The sequence below is a fragment of the Carcharodon carcharias genome, chromosome 11 (assembly GCF_017639515.1).
Source record: "Carcharodon carcharias isolate sCarCar2 chromosome 11, sCarCar2.pri, whole genome shotgun sequence".
Lineage (NCBI taxonomy): Eukaryota > Metazoa > Chordata > Chondrichthyes > Lamniformes > Lamnidae > Carcharodon > Carcharodon carcharias.
This window is the reverse complement of record NC_054477.1, coordinates 50,383,992-50,408,569: the sequence shown is the minus strand read 5'-3', so window position 1 is coordinate 50,408,569 and position 24,578 is coordinate 50,383,992. Positions and strand designations below refer to the sequence as shown.

General features: G+C 38.5%; 1 protein-coding gene across 3 annotated transcripts in view; it reads right to left on the bottom strand.

The window, feature by feature from the left end:
• Positions 1-6,562: 6,562 nt before the first annotated feature.
• usp12a (ubiquitin specific peptidase 12a) overlaps positions 6,563-24,578 on the bottom strand; it is a 46,722-nt gene continuing 28,706 nt past the window's right edge. For 2 of the 3 annotated variants that reach the window (XM_041199558.1, XM_041199559.1), the window contains 6 exons: positions 20,794-21,029; positions 20,225-20,301; positions 19,932-20,015; positions 16,863-17,060; positions 11,922-12,000; positions 6,563-9,577 (listed from right to left, as the gene is read on the bottom strand). In XM_041199558.1, the coding sequence (XP_041055492.1) occupies positions 9,476-9,577; positions 11,922-12,000; positions 16,863-17,060; positions 19,932-20,015; positions 20,225-20,301; positions 20,794-21,029 (776 nt within the window). In that variant the 3' untranslated portion in view covers positions 6,563-9,475. Of the gene's footprint in view, positions 9,578-11,921; positions 12,001-16,862; positions 17,061-19,931; positions 20,016-20,224; positions 20,302-20,793; positions 21,030-24,229; positions 24,249-24,578 lie in introns of those variants that run through there. The other variant, XM_041199561.1, reaches the window with a different exon arrangement.

Sequence of the window (24,578 nt, the reverse complement as noted above, 5' to 3'; positions counted from 1 at the left end):
CCAGGCCGGAGGAACGAGAGTCGTTTCCTCCTGACCAGATCGATGGCCCATGGGACCACCATCGTGACCATTGCCTGTAGGAGCTGAGATGCGGTATCGCACACTCCTACAGAAACAACAGGTCAGCTTTGACCTTGGCAAGGTAATCCAAGGTCACAACACATCGCGTAGTAGATTTAATGCTATGCACATTTATGGATACAATCTTTACATCCATTTTAAAGCAGTTAGTCGCTTACCAAACCTGTTGTCTCTGAGAGTTCCAGACCTTTGGTCTGCTCCTTCATGCCCGTAGTGTGCTCAAATTGCTTCACTTTGGATGGGCTGAGGAAAGCATCCTGAACCTCCCCATTGGCAGTGTTCTGCTCGGGTGGCATCTGGGGGTCCATGCAGAGAGCGGGGTTTGAAATGTCCTCTGTTGGAGAAGCTTCTCCAATCCTCTCCCCCTCTGGGGCGTTGCTGCTCCCGGCTTCCCGGAGCTGGGGTGCGCTGAGCGCCTCACTGTTCCCAGATTCCTGGGGTTGTGGTGCACTGGCCTCTTCGGGTTGTGGGCAAAGTTGGAGTGCGCAGGTCTCCTCATTGTCTCCAATGTTCTGGAGCTCGGGTGTCTCATCCTCCAACTCCCTAGCGTTTTGCCGCTTCTTCTGTTGGCCCTTCTTCGTCCGAAGAGCTGCTGTCTTGTTATCCGTGTCGGATAGGAGACGCCTCTTGACTCTTGTCTGGGAAGTGGCTTGGTTTCTTTTTAGCCCTTCTTCCTTTTGACTGCCACTCCCCCTGCTGCCTCCTCCTCCTCCGTTGATTCGCTCTCCTGAGGAGTGGGAGGTTCAGGGAGCAGTGCTGTTGGTTGGCCGTCTGTTGCCTCAATCTTTTCCTCCACCTTGTCTCTCTCTGTGTCCTCCTTTGTCCTGTTGTTCTCCCTGGGGGCCTTGGTAGTTGGAGTGACACGAGGCGTTTCTTCTGCTTCCCCCTCGTTGGCTTTGGCTGCCTGTGCATAAGTACGGCAACGTTTGGGGCAGGTCTTGTAGAGGTGACTTGCCTCGCCACACAGGTTGCAGCACTTAGCCTGTTTACAATCTTTTGTCTGGTGCCCTTCCTGTTTGCAGTTCTTGCAGAGGACAGCACTGCAGTTGGCCGCCACATGACCAGATTTGCCGCATGAGCAACAAAGTTTGAGTTGCCCAGCGTAGACAAGGTAGCCACGGCTTTCCCCAATAGCGAATCTGGAAGGGGGGTGGAAGACGGCTCCCTTACCGTCGGTCTTGAGTGTTACCTTAACCTGGCATTTACATGTCCAGATCCCCAATTTATCTTTAACCTCAGTGCAGCTCCCAACCTTATCGAAGTACCTAGTAAGGAAGGTGAGCACGTCAGTGACAGGGACGTAGGGGTTGTACAGATGCACCGTCGCAACCCATTCTCGTTGCAACGGTAGAGCAAAGAGCGGCTCTGCCATCAGGATCTTCATTTCTGGCAGGTCTTTTTTTTCCTCAAACACTTTCAGGAGTTTGACACAAGCTGCCACTTGCTTGAAGGTCACATCAAAGAAACCAGCGCTGGGGAAATCCTGTAGGCAGTAGATCTCCGTAGCCTCGAAACCACACAGCTTGAATAGGATCCTCTTGGTGAAGAAGGTCCTATCCATTCTTGTTCCTTGCTCGCTGCCCTTCACCATGACTCAGATGGTGTTAGGTACCCCATGGTAAGGAGTTCGACTGGTTATAGCCATTTCTCTTTCCCTGGCAGAAACGCGATGAGGGTCTCTCCCCTGCCATGTAAGTATTTGTGTTGAAGCTTCTCGCCTTGCACTTATCAAGACAGAGCTTCGACAAAAAATGTTTCTTTTCAGCAATACTCAAGGTTTGTACTACCAAACAACAACTTGGTAAGTCTTACTAACTGCCAAATTACCCCTCTGACACTGAAAATTTAGTGTGGAGTCTCATTCCTTCAGATTTTAATTATTGTTGGAGATTGTAAAAATGAAAATAATGGTTTTGTTTCTTTGATCTCTTACTCTTAATTCCATCTTTGATCCCCTTCATTTTGTTTACTGTAGATAATTTTACATTGAATTAAATATTCTAATTTACACTTCTTCATTTAGACTTTGTATCATAGTAAGGATTCTGCAATCTAAATGGTAAGGAGACATACTTTTGCTTGTCCTACTCACACCATCCCAGATCCCCTGCAGATGGCTACACACTATACCTGACTCCCAATGATCAAAAGTTGCCGTGTGAAAGTACATGGAAATATTTGCAAGTGAGGACAGCATACACCATTTGATTGCCCCTGACTGCAAAATCTGGGCCATTTTATTTTATTAGTTGGTAAATACTACTACAAGTCTTTTAAAAAGTCCATTGGATTAAAATATTGAACTATTATGCCAATTAGCTCCTTGGTGGTGGGAGGAGCAAAATTAGAACTTGCATTACAAATTAGAGCAACCAACCTCACTTGACACATCATCAGCAATAATGCAGTAAATGATTGTGCTGCTCTTATTTGGCTCAGCTAGTTAGTATTGCACATTTTTCATATTTAGATAGAGACGACACTTTCATTTTGCTGTGGAGCAAAGTGAATCTGGATTGCAGCAGTTTTAGAAATCCTTGGGGAGGTTTTCTTACACAGCTTGATACCTTAATAAATCCAGTGTAGTGTTAAGCCAGGGTTAAGTGGTGATCAGAAGGTTGAACTTTATAGGGACCTTTTTTTAAAAAGTGTACTACTGTCATCTGGTTAAATGTTGCCAGAAAGCAAGCACTTCCAGCCACCTCCTAGGTACATTTTTCAGGTAACCGGATAAATGAGGGAGTGTGGTGCCTGCAACAGGTACAAGGTTGTTTAAGTATGTAAAAACCGTGATCTCATGTCAGTTGCAGAACCCCCGATTACAAATTGCACACAAAAAAAGTGAGACAAATGTGGTGCTCACTCTGTCTGTGCATACCACATATTGGGCAGAATTTAGTCCCCTCCTTCATGGTGAGTTTGATGGTGGGAGGAGGGAGGGGTGGTCTTTAATTAGACAGGAGGATGGCAGATGGGGATCCCACCTTCTTGCATCTACTCCAAATCAAACCCATGACAAGGTGGCCCATGGACAGCCTTCTCACACTGCTGCCACCTGGGGCTCTTAAGTGCACCCACCACCCCCCCAGTTCCCTGCGACACCCGCATCATCACTCACCTGTGCCTGGGTTCTTAGGCAATCCTAAGCTTTGGGTGGATGCTGTACTGGCAGCAGCCATCTGCCATTCCATTGTACTGCTGGCCTGATGGGTTGGCAGGTTCCGCATGTGGGACTTCTGCTCCCGGGTCCTTGATCCTGGGGACTGTCCACTGTTGCTCAGTTAAAGGCCTCAGGTGGCACTTAATATGGCAGGCCTTCCGTAAAGAGATGACATGGAGCTCTTGGGCGAGACCCGTAACCTCCATTAAATATAGCCCACTGAATAGTCCAAATAGCTACCCTTAAAGGGACCAATAAATTTCCAAGAAAATGTTTTCATTTTTATTTTTCTGGTTCCAGGAAGACCAGGAATGCAACACCAAAAAAACCTCAGGCCCACAGTCAGCCTCAGATGGCCGATCCCCTCTCATACCTGACTTTCTGGCTGGCTTAGATCCATTTTTTCTCTGAAGTGCATGGATTGCACAAGTTCTCAAATGGCCTGCACTCTCATGTTGCTTGCAATTCAAGGTAGATAAGTACTCAATAAGTTACTAAAGGAACAAATATGAAATCATACAGACACAGAGACATACAAAATAGGAGACTGGAGGAGGAGGAACTTCCAGACAGATTGATGGGGGAATGCGAGTCCGACACAAAGATACGAGCAGCAAAATAAAAGCAAAATACACAGATGCTGAAAATCTGAAATAAAAACAGAAAATGCTGGAAAAATTCAGCAGGTCTGGCAGCATCTGTGGCAAGAGAAACAGATTTAATGTTTCGAATCTGTATGACTCTTCTCTTCGGAGCTCAATTTTGCACAACTGCTGAAGACTATTTTCTCCCCAGCATGTGTTATTGGGCATAACCAGCAGAAACTATTAGCAGAACTCCTATGGCGTTGCTCACAATGAGTTAATGGGTATGCAGTTTTGAAACCACAGATTTACACCATGCAGAGAATAACATCTGGTCCACAGATTTTTAGTGACTGCATATATCAGCTTCAAATTTAAGTAAACTGTGTTTTTGGATTCTTACTGGCACTTCAGGAATTGAATTCCACAAATCTCCATCATTCTGAAGAAACTGTACATGAGTGGCTTTTAATTTCCTTTACCTATATGTATTATTTTTAATCTCTTACTAGTTTTAAAGATGAAAATATCCAGTAAGATGTTATACATGATGATGTTTCAGCCAGAGTTTGATATCCAATATTTAGTAATACTGGGAAATGGAAGGGGAGTTTTGCTACACAGGAAACGGTTCTATACTTCAGTAGCACTGGGCGTGCTCCTGGGTTTTGACAGAATTTTGGTGGAGCTGCTGAGTTTAGCAGTGCATGTGTGGGGAGTGGGGGTGGGAGCGAGAACAGGGAGAGGGTGAGGGAGAACCTTTGGTCTGACATCACTGTGGAATGGGGACATGAGTTTGGTAGAACTGGAAGGTTTCACATATGGAGGGCTTCCTGAAGTCGTTCAACAGTTAAGATGAGGAAAGACTCATTAATCTATATGTATCTTGTCCTCTTAACTCAATACTTTCTGAAGTTTATATTTATAGTATTTATAAATCAAACAACTTGGGCTGCAATCATTATAATTAGTGTTCTTTTCTATTCCTATTACACAAAAAGCATCTTTTAAAAAAACAAAATTTACTTGAATAAATCTTTTGAAAGTTTCCCTTCAGCTTTTTCCCACTAAATAAATTTTGAAAACTAAACAGATTTGGAGAACATTGTATGATTTTTCATCATAACTGTCATTGGTGAATCCAAAGACACTGCACACAGTACACACGTCCAGGCTGCAGGATTTAAGTTCAGCTAATATATTTTTACCTAACTTGGTGACACTTTTCAAGAATAAAGCAAGGTTTTTGGAAAAGACCTTCAAGTAATGAAGGTTTTAAAAACACAATTTAAAAATAAAAGTGGATAAATCCAACCATGTTATTATGAAATATGATTAACTTTGAATTCTGTTTTAAACCTTACTTTGGACATTAGAAATTTCAATTGGTGAAAAAAGGCAACTTTTCCCTTAAGAACATTCTTAATGATTCAATTGGTTTATTACAAACCATGATGGCTAAATATTTAATATAAATTTTCATTCTAAAATTGATACATAGATGTTTATATACAGAATCCCACTAATGGCTATTTGGTAAGGTTCCATTATAACTATCCAGATTTAATCTCCATCTGCACAAACCCTGTCTTATTACCTTGTTTTAGCATAAATTCCTTTGTCAACATTTATTATGAAAACTTGCTAGGCTACATTTATACCCCCCTCCACCCAATAGAGGCACTACAGCATTATCACATGTGGAAGGATGTAATTACAACATGATAGGTTTACACTATAAATATGAACATAGGACGTTATAACTGAAATATAAAAATAAAGGACAGAAGGCAAGGCATTAAAATGGTGACAGAATTTCATCTCCACATCTGGTCCAATTATCATGCATTCTAAAAGAGATTATAGAAGGGCCACATTTGATTAACAGTGTGTATTGCCAAACAAGATCATAACATATTAAAAGCCTCAACATTTTCTCATTCTAAATTCTAATGTTCACGTGTATATGAAAATTTCCAATATAAATCTGACACTCTCTAATGAACCAACCGATCTCCCTTACTAGGCCCCATAGAGGAGGCACCTACATCACTACCATTGGCAGGAGTTTAGATTAATTCTTCCATTATAAATGTACACAAAGGGATTTATGATGGGAATGGATAAAATAAGGATAATATGACTTAATAATCGAACTGAATTACAGCTGCATGCTGGACTCTAATTAGCTCCTGATTTAAAACACTGCTTCACCTAAAGACTATACTTGGTCTTGACTCTCATGTACAGTGACCAGAGGAGACCAACTAGTTCATAATAAGTGCTAGAACAGATAAGGTTTGTGGCAGCAAGTACACTATATATGCTTTTTTATACATTACATGACTCACTGCAAGCAATATCATGAGACCTGCTAGTATATCCTAAAGCAATAATAAATATAATATTAATTGCTTAAGTCAGGTATGCTGCTGACACTGAATGCAATTCCAGATTGATTGTCCCTTCCAATATGAAGTCACAGAGATCTTTGAAATATATACAGCTTGGTCCCACAAGAAGGCACTTGACAGAAATAAGTTATTTTTGACAACCACACAAAAATATAAAAGTAACTTTGGTGCTTAGCAGTCTCTAAAGCAGGGGTTAAATAAAACAGAACTTACAAAATATTTCCTTTTCAAATATAATGCAATTAGAGTTAAAAAGATTTACTTCAAGAATAATCTGTGTAATTACCATAGCAAGTTAAACATAAAATTCAAGCACTCTTTAGGCCTGTAAATTATCTTTTTTTATTTCTGTAAGACAAAAACATAATTAAACAACAGGCTGTCTCAAGTAACCCCTTAAATACACCTAAAAATCAGTATCAAAAGTGCAATTTATAATTTAGAGTAATTTTTCAATATATATACATACAATATTATGCTATCAAAGAACATACTTTTTTTCTGTAGAAATTTCTGACCCAATATACAAAATATTCAGCTGCTGTGTCCCAAAGAGCTTCTCGACAAAGACATTAATCAGTTCCATTATTTACTGGTTACTTTTCCCCCAATTGCCTTGATTTCTGATGGCTAAAATGCAATTTTGTAGCACTTAAAATATCCAAAGTGATCAAACTCTGCACCATTTGACTGCTGCACAATAGCCAAATCAATTCCTAATATTCACCAACATCCACACCCAAAAACATTTTTTTTAAAGAAATCCCAAGCATAATACAGGAGCAAACGCATAATGCTGCAATATTCTAACAATATCTCAAATGACCACTGATTATTTTGTTTTTTGATATGATTAAAGTATTCTTTTTTGAAACTATAAATAGCAACTGTTAAGCATATAATCTTCTAATCACAAAAGTGGGGAGGTGGAGAAGAGGAGGCAAGAAAAATTCAACTGAACATACATGGCTTCTCTATTCTTGAATCCCAAGATGAATTTTAATGCAGGAAATATATCAAAATTGTTTAAAGCACTATAGAGAATGCCTAACAGACTTCAATTAAAAACACAATTTTGGAAAATATATTTTGGGCATTTCAACTATCTACTTAGAAGTAATCATCTGAGCTCCTGTCCCCACAAGTTTACACCTTGCCCTAATAACATGATACTATTCTCCTTTAAAAAAAATACCTAAAGGTAAATGCTAAGGGTTAAACGGTATCAAATGTTAAGACCACAGCATTTCCTGAGCCAACAGGTCAAAAAGCATTATCCTAAAGCTACAGAATGTTCTCTGATGAATTAACGTTCAGTTTAGCAGCAGATAGACAATCTTCACAGAATTTCAAAGTATTGATATCAAGTACTGTACAAAAGAAAGATGGAAAAGGTTTTCCACCTTATTTATTCAGAACAGTGATTCTGGTCTTAAATCCTACTTTAAAGTTTATGCAGGCCACTTTAAAATTAATTTTAGTCAGCCTACTCTATCCATCTATGTCATCAGCCAGCATTGGTGCTCAGGTTCTACTGAATTTGAACTGCAATTAATTTACTTCCCATTTACATTTTAAACCACTTTAATCTACCTCCCATTTACAATCCTGCTTTAAACCAGAACAATTAGTCAGGCTGGCAAGCCATATTTCAGAGGCATGGGCTGGTGTGCACCATGAGGAGGCAGCAAACAAAAATTCATATAATTACATCAATTTGATTCAAATTCATGACTAGGTTTTAAATTAATATGGGAGGTAGGATTTTAAAAATATTTTATGCAAGCTTTCAAATTTATGGTTACCATACGAACAGTGTACTTTGGATTCCCATAAACAGAAATGCAAAACTGATCCAAATTTACACATGGTGTTTAAACAGGGGCTTGAGATATTACATTCATCTGTGACTGAGTTCAGCTAAGTGCATGGGAACACGGGCCATGTTTTTCAGGCAAACAAATCGGTTACTTCAATTACTACATTGAAGTGTGCTGGATCAGGTTAGCAATGCAGACAACTAATGCAGGCAAAATTATATGCTACAATGAAGAGTAATTATATTGTACATAATAGTGAACAACCAAAGAAACTGAAATGGTTTATAAAGAAACTAATGAATCTTAAACATGTAATCAAATTATCTACATATTTACAACAGAAAATAATTAGTGCACACTCCAATATGGCAGAACAGTAGGGTGTTTCACTTTAGTGAGACATTTAAAATATGGTCTAGTTACTTTCTCATGATGTTATATATGCATTGAGTCAAAAAAAATTGGAATTACTTGTATAACACTACTTTACAGTTTCTCTGGGATAACAAAAATACTTTACAAAACGTATTTAATTCTTTGACACTAACAAATTGTTTCACTGTAGTATTTACAAGGCTCTACAACTCTTTGCCTGCCATTGCTCCTGCCCTGCATTTAACATCTACTCATAGTTGATGTTTCTTGTGCATTAGATCACTATCCAGCAATCAGCACCAGACTTTTTGTAAATAGAATGCCAAAGTCTGAACAGATGGTAAAACAAAAGAATTACTTGAATTTAATGCAAGTTGACACCAAGTCTGCTGGAATATGTATTTACCTTGTGGAAATTGAAAGTAGATACAATTGCAAGGCTAGATGTCAGTCAAATATGTTTTAAGAGGTGTAGACACCTTACATAATCCACAATGTCATGTTCATCTTTGGTGGGAAATTTTGCTCAAATTTATTAATATCAACTGTCATTGTTTTTGGTCATTTATTTTAAAAGGGAAAAAACTTGTAATCCCAGTAGTTCCCAAATTTGAGAATGTAAAAATTATATAAATTAAAAAGCCAACAGGATGAAGCCAGGGAGAGATCAATCTGATTGAACATCAGTTCACTTTGGTTTCATACGTATGCATGTAGCATGCATCACTTTCTCTTATGTCGATTTGAGCTCTGGAACTGACATCACAGCTTCAGTTCAGCGTCACTTATACAGCGTCCCTTATACACAGCTGCTACAGCTTTATTTCAATGTGCTTTCACAATGAGTAAAACTGCTTTGTTTACATGGATATTTTTGCTTTGCCATTACAATCAGTGTTACTCTACTATGACCCAAGCTTGGCAAAGAAGACTGAAAAGTTCTCTCATCCTCTTTCTTTTGCATGGTCTCAATGCCTTGTTTCTGCAAGGGTGAGCATTGGGGAGTGAATGAGGTGGAACTGTTCTGCACTCCGCATCCATTTAATCCCTGGACTGGTAAAAAAGGATATAACCAGACTCAGAGTTCTTTGAGATATCGGACGTCAATCCATAGAACTCTTCGATGGCTTGTGCATCTATTTTCTGTGCAGTAGACAACATAAGCATTGTTAACAATTGAGAAAGGAGCTCCAGAGTTTAGTTCAATTCTAATAGCTATCTACCAAACAAATTCAGTGCAAATATGTTCCCAAACATCAAATAGGAAAGTCAAAGCTTTTGCCCAAGTAGTAAACATTCTACACATTAAATAGAGAACTACCTGTGTCACTTACTGTCAAAAGCCATCACTTACTACAGCAGGATAATAACCTACTGTCAGGTGGGGCAACTCTTTACTTGACAAGTCAATAGGGATAAAATTTGTCTTCAGCAGCAATGCAAAAAGGTGATAGCTAATCAGAAGCCCGTTTTACATTGACTGGTCAGAGCATAAAACAGGTCACCCAGTTTGCTTTACTGTCCAAGAGGAATTTCACCTTCAATACTTGACTATGTCTACATTGACCACAATGTTTTTGCCATCCTATTTCTAGCTCTTGCACTGCTGAATAAACTCCCCAATTTTAGCAAACCGGTTGTTTTGTTTAACACTTAAGGAAATAACTTCTTTGTAAATCGCTAAGAATAAAAATAGAAGCAATACTTGAACAAGGCCTTCATCTCAAAATCAGCAGTGATCTTCAAAGTTTAATTGATTATCAGTCATTTTAAGGAACAGAATTGCAAGTGGAGTACAGAATACCGAAATGAACTACACTATTGCTCCAAAATATTTTTAAAAAAGCTAAAGCTACCCTTTCTTTTGTGCCTCAGTCTGGTTTTGCTGCCATGCTGCATGTTACTGAATTGCTGACTAGAGACACCGTAGGATCAGAACCTCCTCACCGTTTGACATCTTGAAACTCCATTGGGGATTCTGCCTCTGCCCAGTCCTAAAGCATGACAATGGCCAAAGTAACAAGGGGCATCTAAAAGGCACCAGTCAGCATGTTTAACATTTAAGAACTTTAAAGTAGTTCAGCAGAATATTTTAAAACAGGCATCCTACAATCTTTTCTCCATCTTCTCTCACTTTAGAATAAAAAAATTCTAACACAAAGGATCACTTCTAAATGTACAATGGATTCCTGCCAGAGATGGGAAACTCTGACAAATTCTGTTTACTGTTCCAAATTTAACCTTGAACTGAGGTTATAACTATGCTTTGAAAGTTTGCCAGGCTACAGAAAAACCACACACCTTCAGTTCAGCTACTTCTAAATTGGCTTAGTTAAAAACAAAAAAGGGTTTTTTAAGAACTGCAGAGGCACAAAGAATCATACAAGGAAACATTCAGCCCTTTGTGCCTATCCTCGCTCTCTGAGACTAATTAGGTCCACTTCCTGGTTCTTACCCTAAGTTCTGCAAATCTTTCTTTTTTATGCATTCATCCAACTTCCTTTTGAAAGTTATTACGAACCTTTCACCATCTTTAATATTTTAAAATCTTCATTAAAACAATAGTGCCCTGAAGGGTAGGTAACAAAGCTTATAAATTTTCAGTTGTAATGCAATTACATTTTATTTCCAGAATGATTAAGTCTAACATACTTAAACACAAGATAAAGGATGGAGCTATAATAACTCAAGTATTTCACAATATTCTACATTTTTTTTCAAATTCAACACTGATATTCTAGAAATCCAGAATTCTCACCCCCAAAAGGCTGTGGATGTTGGGACATTTAGCGCTGTGATAATTATTTTTGATAGATATGGGTATCAAGGGATATGGAGTAAATGGAGTGTAGGTACAGATCAACCATGGTCTCATTGAATGGAGGAGCAGACTCATAGACGCAGCCAGTAGCTATTCAGTCCTATGTTGAATATTGAGATTCCATCGCTCAAGAGTAATTTGGAGAATCTTCCATTTTAAAAAATAAACTATATTTATATAAAACTGGAATATAAACTGTGAACGAGTCGGAATTCAGAGAAGTTTCATGAGTTATCAAGAATTCTATTTTTTTTTAAACCTACCACCTTGAAACTTTTTCCCCTTTTGTGAGGGTACATGCCCTCAGTTTTTCAGATTATTTTTTCTTTTCTCAGGTTTCTGTGGATTACACAACAATAGCTCGGAAAATTCACCTAATCTGCTATCAGTTAACATTGTTAAAGTCCCAGATATATTCGTTAACAAGGGCATCAGTATGGGTTATCATGGTCGCAGATATGGTATTACAGTCATACAAACTTCCATGTTCCTTTTAACTCAAGTTTCAAGTACATAGTAAAATTATTTCTTAAGTAGTTGCAGTATTTGATAATTTCACAGAATAATCAAATCTTACTAATACATTTGGACACAAAAGTTGCTTTTCAAAATTTTGTTAGTTGCACTAAATAACTTAAATTTAGTAATAACTTTGAATAAACATACCTCTACTATATCATCATCAAACAACAACCAAAAGTCATGGCTCTTTACTATTGCAATGTAGTGCCCTCGGTTAGGACCACTAAATAAAAGAAACAATTAGCATTAGCACAAAATATCCTTTTAATGTTTCTGCAGCATCAGATAAATTTTATACCAACAAGGTTTAAAAATAAGAGTTGCAGTAAAATTCTAGCCAGTGAAGGTGAAATTGCCTATTCATCATTTTTCCTCACAGCTCATCTTACATGTTGCCAGAGTCTGGCAGGGAGCCAGCATGTAATGATTAATCCACACTTTATAGCTTTAATCATCTTTGCACAAAAGAAATTGCTACAAGGGATTTTTTAATTCTCAAAAGATTGCTGCTGACTGCATAATGTGGAGACAACCTGCATTGTATTTAACAAAATATTAGATTACAGACAGTCATAAAGGAAGGCTCCAATAGGTTTTGATCTAGTTCTCAAGTAATAAAGAACTAATTTACAGTATTACTGTCAAGCTCATTTTGTAAACTAGTACCAGTATGCTAAGGACAAAGTGCTTAAAGCGGTTTTAAAATGCTTTGTGATATTCTTACCTCATCAGTTAAACTTGCTCAAACCTCTACCAGCTTCAATCACCTGCGCGTTACATAGCTGAAAATGTTCTAAACCCAAGTTTAGAAAGATATTACCTATAGCTACTGTTGAGTGATTTTCAAACTTCGAATGAATATAGCGCAAACATTTCTCATCCATCATTACACTTTACAGATGTATTAACAGGGTAGAGGGCTGCAAATAGTGCAGATCATCTGCAGTACAACTACAGGAAAACTTCACCAATTTCATACACCCAACATTACGCTATATTTAAAAGTGCAAGTTATAAACATGCTTTCTCCATACACAATTTTCAAAAGATGATTTAGAAAAAAGGTTCACTATACTGTTCCATGCCATAGCGGTTAATTTCAATTTTAAAAAGCCCCTCAGCATTTTCCTCCATTTACATTAAATGGAAAGAAAATGACAAACAAGCGACACAGACTTTATTGATTTATCTTTTGAATAAGCTTTCCAAAACTACAAGATAATGTACTTTCAATTACTTTAGATCTGATTGTGAAGGTTCTGGACCACCTACACTGATTCACAATGCTGCAGGGAAATCCTGAGTGCACTGCTCATTCTCCCTGTCTGCTTCCACAGGTGATTCAAGACCTTCATGAATGACTTGAAGCATATAAAAATAGTATTTATTCAAATTACTTACATGCATATGAGTTTACATCTATCTTAAGGAACATGTTTGTATCAAAAATTCTCTGTACATTTAATTGTAAAAAATGTAATTTATGAATGCATTCTATCCAAAATGCCCTCTCTTGCTCAAAAATCATATTTGTAAACTCACACATGTACAATTTTATATATCTTGCACTTGTATATACTACCTGGGAACTTCTGCCATTTTAAAGTCCTACGTTCGATTTTATAATTGAAAATGTCTATGTAAACTTTTGACACTGTAAGTACACCCTCCCCCAGTGCAGGGAGGTGCTGCATTAGATTAGGGAAGAAGTAAATTACACATGACAAGGTTACATAGACAGTTTCTATTCTAAATAGGTCCTTCCACAGTTGTGCCAAATACCAGGATACCACCACACCCCCTCCACCGCCCCCACCACAGTGGTGAGAGTTCAAAGGACCCCATGCTCCTGTCAAACCCTCTGAACTCCCATTGCAGTTCTATAAAACCTCAGGTTCATTTTCCAGTGCTTCCAAAACTTGTAATCATCAGCCCCACCACTCCCAACCACACTCCAGTGCCATTCCCTTCCACTACTAAAGCACAGAAGCTACTAAACTCCAACAATACCCTTAAGTGCATTGAGACCCTACTGATGCTCTCACATACTGATAAATATCTGTGTTCACCTCCAACTACTATATCTTGGATAAAAGCAAAATACTGTGGATGCTGAAAATCTGAAACAAAAACAAAAATACCTGGAAAAACTCAGCAGGTCTGACAGCATCTGCGGAGAGGAACACAATTAACGTTTCGAGTCCGCATGATTCTTTATCAGAACTAAGAAATATAGAAATGAGGTGAAATATAAGCTGGTTGAGGGGGGTGGGGCAGGTAGAGCTGGATAGTGGGCCAGTGATAGGTGGAGGCAAAGAAGAGATTGCCAAAGATGTCATAGACAAAAGGGTGTTGATGGTGGTGGTATTAGCTGAGGAATGTGCTAATGAAAGCAGGATGTATGTAGATCAGTCCTTGCCAGTGACAGTAGCAGGGTGGGTTTAGAAAGTGATTAACAATATATAGAGGATCCAGGGCTTTATAAATAGGGACATTGTGCGAAAAAGTAAGGAAGTTATGGTGAACTTCCTGATTTGACCACAGCTGAGTATTGTGTCCAATTCAGGGAAACACACTTTAGGAAGGACGTAGAGCCAAAAAGGAGGGTGCAGAAAAGATTTACAAAAATGGTTCTAGCGAACAGGGACTTCATGTTATATAGGTAGATTGAAGAAACTGTAGCTATTCTCCTTGGAGAATAGAAGGTTGGGAGGAGATTTGATAGAGGGTTCAAAATTTGAGAGGTGTAGACAGAGTAGATAGGGAGACACTGTTCCATTCGCATTGTTAGCACAGTTCTGAGAAAGGGAAATCATGTTTAACCAATTTATTGGAGTTCTATGAAAGAATGACTTGCGCCATGGATAAAGGGGAGCCTGTAGATGCACTGTACTTGGATTTCCATGAAGCATTCGATAAGGTGCCACATCAAGGGTTATTGCGGAAAATAAAAGCTCATGGTGTAAGGGGTAACATATGAGCATAGATAGAAGATTGGCTGGCGGGGAGAAAAGGTATGGGTCATTTTCTGATTGGGAGGATGTAACGAGCGAAACTCGACAGGGGTCTGTGCTGGGACCTCAACTTTTTACAATTTATATCAATGACATAGATGAGGACAGTGAAGGCATGGTAGCTAAATTTGCAGATGACACAAAAATAGGTAGGAAAATATGTTGTGAAGAGAACATAAGGAGCTTGCAGGCAGATGTAGATAGGTTGAGTGAGTGGGCAAAAATCTGGCAGATGGAGTGCAATGTGGGAAAATGTGAAGTTGTTCACTTTGGCAGGAAGAATAAACAAGCACAGTATTACTTAAGTGGAGAATGCCGAGGTGCAGAGTGATCTAAGTGTTCTCGTGCATGAATCACGAAAAATTAGTACGCAGGTATAACAAGTAAATTAAGGTGGCTAATGGAATGCTATCCTTCATTACGAGAGGAATTGAACATAAAAGTAAGGATGTTATGCTTTAGTTATACAGGGCATTGGTGAGACCACATCTTGAATATCGTGTGTAGTTTTGGTCTTCCTATTTAATGACAGATGTTAATGCATTAGAGGCAGTTCAAAGGAGGTTTACTAGATTGATACCTGGAATGAGTGGGTTGTCTTAGGAGGAAAGGTAGACAGATTGAGCTTTTTTCCACTGGAGTTTAGAAGGGTGAGGGGTGACTTAATGGAAGTCCATTAGATCTTAAATGATCTTGACAAGGTGGACACGGAAATGATGTTTCCTCTTGTGGGTGAGTCCTGAACTGGGGGGAAACTGTTTTAAAATTAGGGAGTGCTCTTTTAGGACGGAGATGAGGAGAAATTTTTTCTCTGAAGGTTGTGCGACTTTGGAGCTTTCTGTCTCAGAAAGTGGTGGACGGAGGTAGTTAGATTCTTAGTTACCATTTCAAGTCTGTATCACCCTTCTTCAGAGCTCTGCAGTGCTCTGAAGGGTCATATGGACTTGAAACATTAACTCTGTTTCTTTCTCCACAAATGCTGCTGGACCTGAGTTTTTCCAGCATTTTCTGTTTTTATTTCAGATTTCCAGTATCTGCAGTATCTTGTTTTTAATTTAGATAGATTCTTGTTAGGCAAGAGAATCAAAGGTTATCAGGGGTAGATGGGAATGTGGAATTAGTAATACAGACAGATCAGTCACGATCTTAGTGAATGACAGAGCAGGCTCGATGGGCTGAATGGTCTACTTCTACTCCTATTTCGTATGTTCGTATGTAGAAGGGTCAAGCACCAGAGAACACAAATTTAAAGGTTATTGGCAAAAGAAGCAATGGAGAGAAGATGAAAAACTTCTTTTACACGTCAAGTGGTTAGGTTTTGGAATGCACTACCTGAAGAATGCAATGAAGGCAGATTCAGTTGTGGCTTTCAAGGGGGAATTGGATAATTACCCAAAGTGAAAGGATTTGCAGGGCTTTGGAGAAAGGTGAGGTATTGGGGTTAGCCGAGTTGTGCTTGCAGAGAGCTGGCATGGACACGACAAACTGAATGGCCTCTTTCTGTGCTGTAACCATTCTATGATTCAACCCAGCCATTACTTTATGCCCAGCTGGGACAGACAGAAATCTAGCCCTTAAGAGCCCTTGTAGTTTGGCAGTGACAAATGCTGTGATACAAATCCATGATAGTAAGATGCCCTCACAGTAATGCTTAACTATTGAGAGACTACAGGAAGCTGTGCCTAATCATATTCTCACCTTACATTCATTTATGTGCCTTTTCTCGCAGAGTTTGGTGAACTGTGCCAAGAAGTAAAAATCCAGGTTACTCTTTCTCCTTGCTAGTTCAGAGATTCTGCATGCAATTGTTCTACTCCCTCATTAACAATGCCCCTTCAGCTGGGCAGAGGGCTATTCTGGAATTTTACTTGATTTACTTTTTTTTTGGGGGGGGTGGGGGGGGGGATGTTAGCAAGAACTTTTCTGACCCTTTCCTTAGGAGATGAAATGGGTGGGACAGAGCCCAAGATATAACACAGTATATGTGCCCAAAAATGAATGTTTTGATGGATTTTTCTTGTTCTAGGCTTTTTTTGTATTCTTAAATGCAAGTGGAACATTTAGTGCTTACCTTCCACAGTGCACCACCACAGCAACCAGGTCATACATTCTGTCTGGATTGGTGGCATCGCCTGATGTGTTGAATAGTCGGAGTTCTAGAGGAAAGACTACTCTGTAGGATAACTTTGTGTATCGATGCAATTGATCCATATATTTGAATCTCTTCAGGTGAAGAGCTAAAATCATAGGCAGTTTTTTCACTTTCATCCTGCAAAATGACACCAAAGGTCATGTGACAAATATGATAACAGTTGCATTTTGATAATATAATCTCAAAAGTCCTATGATTTAGAGCGATCAGATTAGAGTCAAACTTTTTAAATTTGTATGTTTTATTTGAGGTAAATTTTTCACTTATTGATTAAATTATGATATTAATTTTTTTAAAAACTATTCCACGGTTCCTGTCCTCTTCTCCAAATCTTAAATCATCCAATTGACATCTGTTAGTGCGATGTGTGTTGTTCAAGTGTGATGTGGGCTGTTCAAGTGTGTATGTTACCAGCCTATATCTGTGGCTTAATAACTCCTCTTGGACAGATTAAACTTATTCTTGTATACTTCTTTCTATATCAACCAGATAAACATTGTTCTGAAGGTTAATTGGTTCCAATAAAGGGGAGCTGCTTCCCACTCAAAAGTTATTTGTACTTTGGACTTTTAAGTAAATGATTCCTCACCTATTATGCAACTAGCAGGAAGACATGTTTTTATGTGCTTAGCATTTGCAGCTACTTAAACTTCTTGATACAAATTATATTGCAGCATAAAATCTGTTAGATAAAAAAAATTAAACTCTGATATTTATCACAATAGTCTAGTTTAGAAATACTTGCACAGTTCAGGAAAACAGATGTTGCATTTGTACTGGGCAGATTAAGAAAGAGCAAATCAGTTTGTCCAAATTCATAGCTTTAAGGGTACCACAGAACTGAGAAAATTATACTTGATCCTTCACTAGAGTCGCTGATCTCATCTGTGCAGCTATGCCCAACTGTCTACCTTGTAAAAAAGGGGTTGGGCGGGCGGGGGGGGGGGGGGGTGGTGGCGAAATCAGAGAAATGTACATCTTCAAGTAAATCTAACAAACTTGTCAGCCAGCTCAGAACGGTATTAGTGAAGGCTTACGAGCAGGTCTCCCACCATTTTCTCAGCTGCAATCAGTATATGGCACAGTGAGATCCCAAAATCTCTATTTGTAGCGTTTGTCCTGAGCTGATTAGTTTCTTCCGTGTGCGTGTAGCTAGCTGAAAGAATCTCCCCCTTTGAGATCAAATAAACTCCTGCACCTATCCTAAATTCCTCCTATCCTGCTAAGGAGGATAGCTGAACAAAAGTATAATCTTAAATCAAATGTAATCTAAATTTGAAAAAATATTTCAACCTGTCCAACTACCAAACTGGACTAATTGTTAACATTTTCATTTATTTATAAAAGTCCATGAACCATGGAAGAACAAGCTCATTCAGTTGATATTAGACCTCTGACAATGCAGACAAGGCAAGCCAACCAAGCAAATACTTGGACATCAGAAAATCACTTCAAAAGGATTGAAAAATAATTTTTGGGGCTAGCTTTCAGTCAGTCAATGTTTGTCTCAGGTGAGTCCTGGAAGGCAAAAGTTAATTTATACCTCTTAAAAAAATGACAAGCTATGATATTAATGTAACCAGAAATATTAAATAGAAATAAAGGTAAATCAATAAAAAAGTTAGAGGGAAAATGGGAACAAGGGCAAAAGGGAAAGGTGTGGCTAGCTAAATTGACTTAAAATGTTTTATTTAATTGCATATGGTTAATACTACAGTAAAAGATAAATTAACAAAATGGTCAGCCCAAAAAGGTTGGAATGTCCCAAGGATTAATACTGCATAAATCATGTACAGTTTGCTCCTGATAATTCAGCCAGTTTTTGAATTATCCAATAATTAAAGTTAAGCAATGTAAATAAAAGTATAGTGGGAATTTAATGCTTAAAATTACATTACATTATTAGATCATTTGAATGAAGCCACTTTGTATTAAGAGGAGAATGCACAATAAGGCTTTCAGTAAGTTTAAGGGTGAATTAAATAAATACAATTACTGTAATACAATTGATATTTAATACAACTCAAAATTACTGAAATTGCAACCAGGGAAATCACTTTTACTCTCGACAGGATTTCTAGAAACATCTTGCAGTAAATTGTATCATCTGAAGTAAGTAATGAATACTTAATACAATACAGCAGCTTTGTTTATCACAGTTTGCAATGTATTCCTTTCCTCCTCGCCAATTTTTGATGACAACAAAGGTCAAATAGTCTGCAGAAAGCAATGACAACCAATGCAGAACCATGCATCTTTTTGGTTGAATGGAGTGAAAATTCTTCCCAGCAACTGCACAAGACTAAAACATTGAAAATTAATGGGATAAATACTTAGTATTGCACCAATTCATTAGCAGCCACAATTCCTCACCATAATTTTACCCATTTGTGGATCTAAGTGACATTGAAATCAGGGGCAATTTCTGGACCAGCAAAACTAATAGGGTAATTTTATCTGAATACTCAGTTGAAGAGAACATTGGTCTGGACAAAAAAAGTAAAAGCAGAGCTTTGTAGTACCAGAAACAGACAGCGCATATTCAAGTTAAGCATCCTTATAGATCAGTTCCTCATTGGAAAATAAATTTAAAGAAAGCAATCTACATCACAGTCTGTAATGAGCTCAATAACAGTGGTTCCATGATTATATGCAACTCACTCAATTCCCTTTAGAGCCCTTCCATTGCAGAAAGGACATTTAAGCTCCTGTCTTCATTCACACATCATTTGATTTTTACTAATTTGGAACAATATAAAAGCAACCTTGAAGGAATATAGAGAATCATGGAACAATTCACAGTATTCTCAGGAAACTGTAAAAATACTGCTACTATACATTTCCCTTTTTGATACAGAAAGGGACCTGCAACTTCAAGTTACAATTTTTCATCAGAAATAAATCGGAACTATCAACTCTGATAGTCATTGTGCCCACTATATAATGGATTAAAACATGGTTTGTTAAAACATTATTATAGATTCTTACCTTTTCTGAGCTTCTTGTTTACTGCAGCACACTTCACAGTAATATTTGTATTCACTACACAGCGTCTCTGTATTACTAAATCCCCTGTGCAAAAGAGACAGATCTTGCATTTATCTCCAATACTTATCAATAAATTCAATTTTAAAGAGATGAAAATTGACTACATATTTTAAAAGACACGTATAAATCATAAGTCTGATCGTTTAACATGAAAACATAAACAGTTATATGCTACAATGATTTCTAAAAATAAATTATAAAATTAGATATTTTTAACATTTTACTTAACATACCTCAAGCAATGTGTAATTGAAGTATTCTGCTCCACGTCAACAGAAAGGTCTAAAAAGTCTTCATCTTTGCTACTTACCTGTGAAGTAGGGACAATTTAAAGTTAATAATAGCAGGAAGCAATAATACAATAATATGAAAGCTGTTTTTCCTGAAATACAACAAAACAATGTACCAGAGATTTATACTTTGAGACTGCAGTGATATTAAATGAATGGGAAAGTGGTTATGTTTTTAAAGCAAAAAAAACTCAAAAGTGATTATTCAGGCCAAGTCAACCACACAGGAATTTCAAGAAAAAAAGTAAAAAAAATCTAAGAAAAAGCAGGGAAGGAGGAGATATCCTGATGTAAAGCAAGCACTGACACAACAGCTGAAATGACATCCGCTATAGTGCAAGGTACCTCAGGCAATGAAGGGAGTGGAAAATAAAAGATTATTACTGTTATCTGGCAAATTAGTTATCATACATTGTTGACAACTTTCCACATATTTCCTTGTGTTTTAAACAAGTTCATCATTACAAGATTTACGAATAATAAAATTGACAATTTCTGAATGCTAAACTTACAGTTTCACAGTTAAGACATCGGGTTTCATTAGTTAATGTTCCTTGAAACATTTCATGCACCCAGGTTGGTTCTGGTACATCACTGCCATTGCCATTGTCGTCATTAATACAGCCATTATGGAGCTGCCCATTCTGTTTTTCCTGCTTTTTCTCTTCCTGCAGGATATCGGCAATGGTGTTTAACAAGTAGTTCAAGAACTCATGAGCATCTTGTTGCATGTAATTATCAAAAAGTTCTGAAACAAAAAAAAAACAATTCGCGCTGTGTTGATAGGGAGCAAAATGTGTGCTGCAATATATTTCTACTTGGAACAAGTACTCAATCTAATTTTCTAATTGTGAGCTTTACCTGAGTTAAAAAAGAGCAGACTCATCCAAGCTATCCATCAGTTCCAGTAATCAAACTAACAGAGGATAATGTAGGAAATGCTGTGAAATGAGTTCAGGATTGTCCACCTTCAACACACCCAAAGTAAACTGTACTGCAATGGTGTAATACCTTCTCATGAAAAGTCTAACAGTGCTACTTTCTGGAAGCACCATTATATGACTAACTTCATTTTAGTTAAAGTTTGGCACAAGGGAGTAGTGATTTCAGCATCCATGCTGCTGAAAATGGAGGGAAGGTGTCAATGTATCCATTAATTACATTATCAACATCTAATAATACTCTTCTTGATTGACGATTACATTGTATAGCAATTACATTGTTAAGCCAATTACATTATAAATGGGTACATTCCCATGATTTGTTAATTTAGTTTAATTGTTTGCTCAAAAGAATATAAATGGGTGAAGCTGTAACACACCAGTGGGGAAAGGAACTGGGAGTGTGTCATTCTGGTTGAAGAATATACCTGCTTGAGGTTAAAAGAGCAGCTTCAGACCCATTGTTCCCTTATTTAATTATTGGAGTTAACAGAAGGTTGTGATCTAGCAGCACTCAAGAGATGGCTGGGTGAATATTCTAGAGATTTGAAGTTCAGAATTTTCCCTTAGGAAATTAAATGGGCGTGCCAGTGTCCACAATGGGTGTGATGATGGTATATGACATTTTCAAAGTCCCATTCTTGTTGATGAGAATTTTAAATATCTGGCATTGGTGGGGGCCAGAATTCAATGTAGGTCAATGATGACAATGTTGCTGGATGAGTGGACTTTGTGCACCAGAGTGTATGCACAGGATATAGGTAGCTCCGTTTGCAGTGAAATGCTATTTACAAAAGCTGAAAGATAGGAGACTGGCTGGAAGAGCATTGGAATAGTCAATTCTGAAAATTGCAGACACGTATGAAGGATTCAGCAGCAGTTGAGCTAAAGTGAAGACCAGCAATGTCACTGATCTTTGGGATGGAGAGGGTATGGTATTGAAATGTTAAGTTGAGTTTGAATACGATGCTATGCCAACACCTTCAGGAAAGATGGAGGACAGAAGACAAAAATAATTCGAGAAAACTGAAAAAAGGCAGCAGAATTCAATAGGGTCTGAAAATGGACACAGGATCATCTTGCACAATTAACCAATGCCAATTCTTTCCAATACATGCAAAGCTTTATGCTGCCTGATGATTTAAACGATAGCAGCACGCAGCCCAGTACTAAATGCACTGTTGAATGGCTCTGCGCTTCAATAGGGGAACAAGCTTATGTGATGCTAGCACCAATTATAGCTGGTCAGCACTACTTAAAACCACAGAAATTATAGAAAATTGACAACACTGAAGAGACCATTTGACCCATCATGTCCATTCCAGTCAATGAAGAGTTACCCAGCCTAATCGTACCTTCCTGCACTAGGTCCATTGCCCTGTAGGTCACAGCTCTTCAAATAGACTTCCAAGTTATTTTTAAACCTGGTTAGAGTTTCTGCCTTTACTACCCTTTCAGGCATTGAGTTCCAAGTCCCTGCCACCCTCTGGTCAACAAATGCTTCATCTCTCTTCTAATCCTTCTACCAATTACTTTAAATGTTTGATTTTAGACCCCTTTGCTAAAGTTAGTAGCTCATCCCCTTTTACTCTATCTAGGTCAGTCATAATTTTACACATCTCAATGAAGTCACCCCTTTAGCCTTCTCTGTTCCAACAAAAACAAACCCAGCCTATCTAATCTTTCCCATAGCTCAAATTTTCCAATCCTGGCAACATCCTCAAATTTCCTCTGTGCCCTCTCCAGTTCAATCTCATCTTGCCTGCAATGCAGTGACCAGAGTGCATGCAGTATTCAAGTTGTGGTTTAACTAGTGTCGTATACAGTTCCAACATAATCTCCCTGCTCTTATATTCTATGCCTCAGCTAATAAAAGAAGCCATATGCCTTATTAGCCACCTACCTTTAAGGGTCTATGGGCATACACTCCAAGGGCTCTCTGTTCCTCCACAATATTCAACAGCCTCCCATTTACTATGTATTGCCTTGCCTTCTTGCAACTCCCAGAATGCATTATTTTACATTCCTCTGGATTGATTTCCATTTTCCACTTCTACCTAACCAGACCATCTATTTCTTCCTGCAGCTTTTATCTTCACTGTCAACTACCTGGCCATTGTTTGTACTATCTCAGAAAGGGGAGGTGCTTTCTGACTGCAGCAGATGAAGTGGCCGGGAAAAACAATCTGTAAGAAGGCACAATAATTGCAGAACAGAGAAGAAAGTATTAGTCACAGTATTAGAGGCCTTGGTACAGGAGGTGGACAGGAGGGGAGATGTTAACTATCCACAAACGGCCAGATGGCTCTCCAGACAAACTCAGAGAAGGCAATGGAAACAGAAGCCATTGTGGTCAATGCAAATAGCATTGCCCAGAGGGCCTAGATGCAGTGCTGCAAGAAGTTTAATGACCTCATGACAGTGGACAAAGTCATTGACTTCATCTTCAAACGCCATATCCTTATAAACGAAACATTGGCCTCACATATTGCTCAATTCATCAACTTCCCTTCATTCAACTACCAACAATGTCTAACTATCATGACTCATACCTCACATTCATAGTTTCACCTCACCCTCATGCTTAGCACTGTTGTAAGCCTCACACACTCAATGCAGGGCCTATATATAGCCAGCTATCCAAATGTAACAAGCATGTTACTCAAATATTGTGCGCCATGTTCGCCTACCAACTGCACTCTCTTTTGCAGAATATGTTGGCATATGACTGAAGGCAGCAGCAGCTAACCACCAAGGGACAGGCACTGATAGACATCCTTATCCCCAAGAAGTAAAAGGTGCTCTCCATCATTGGGCCCACGAATGAGGCGATGAGCAGTGGCAAACTTGGAAAGATCAAAGATGGCATTATGCTCAAACCCAATCTTCATTCTCACATCCCATTTTCCCTTCATCCCATAATCACTTTGGATTTACAAGTTGCACATGGTGTAAGCATGCATCTCCTGTTTCCTGCCATCCCCCAGTCTCCTTACCCAAACCCTACCTTGTGCTTTTTTCCTTTCAGATCCCCAAGAATTGCCATCTTTACTGGCAGTGGTGGAAGCGATGGAAGAACAGGAAAACTGTGATGAAGAAACACCGTCACTCATTCTCATACCTGTAGCCACCAACTCAGATACTGACACTATGCATTCTTTAGACAGCTGCTTAGAGCTAAGATCTACATGTGATGAGGCACAGAGCATGAGTGGCCTGCAGCAAAAGCAGGGGGCAAGGGTAACACAGCTGCCAGCTCACTGGAGAGTGAAGTTGCACGCGAGTTCTGCCGCAAAGGAATTAGATGAGGACTGTGATGGGAAAGCCACAGAAGAGGGCTGATGGGTATGCACACT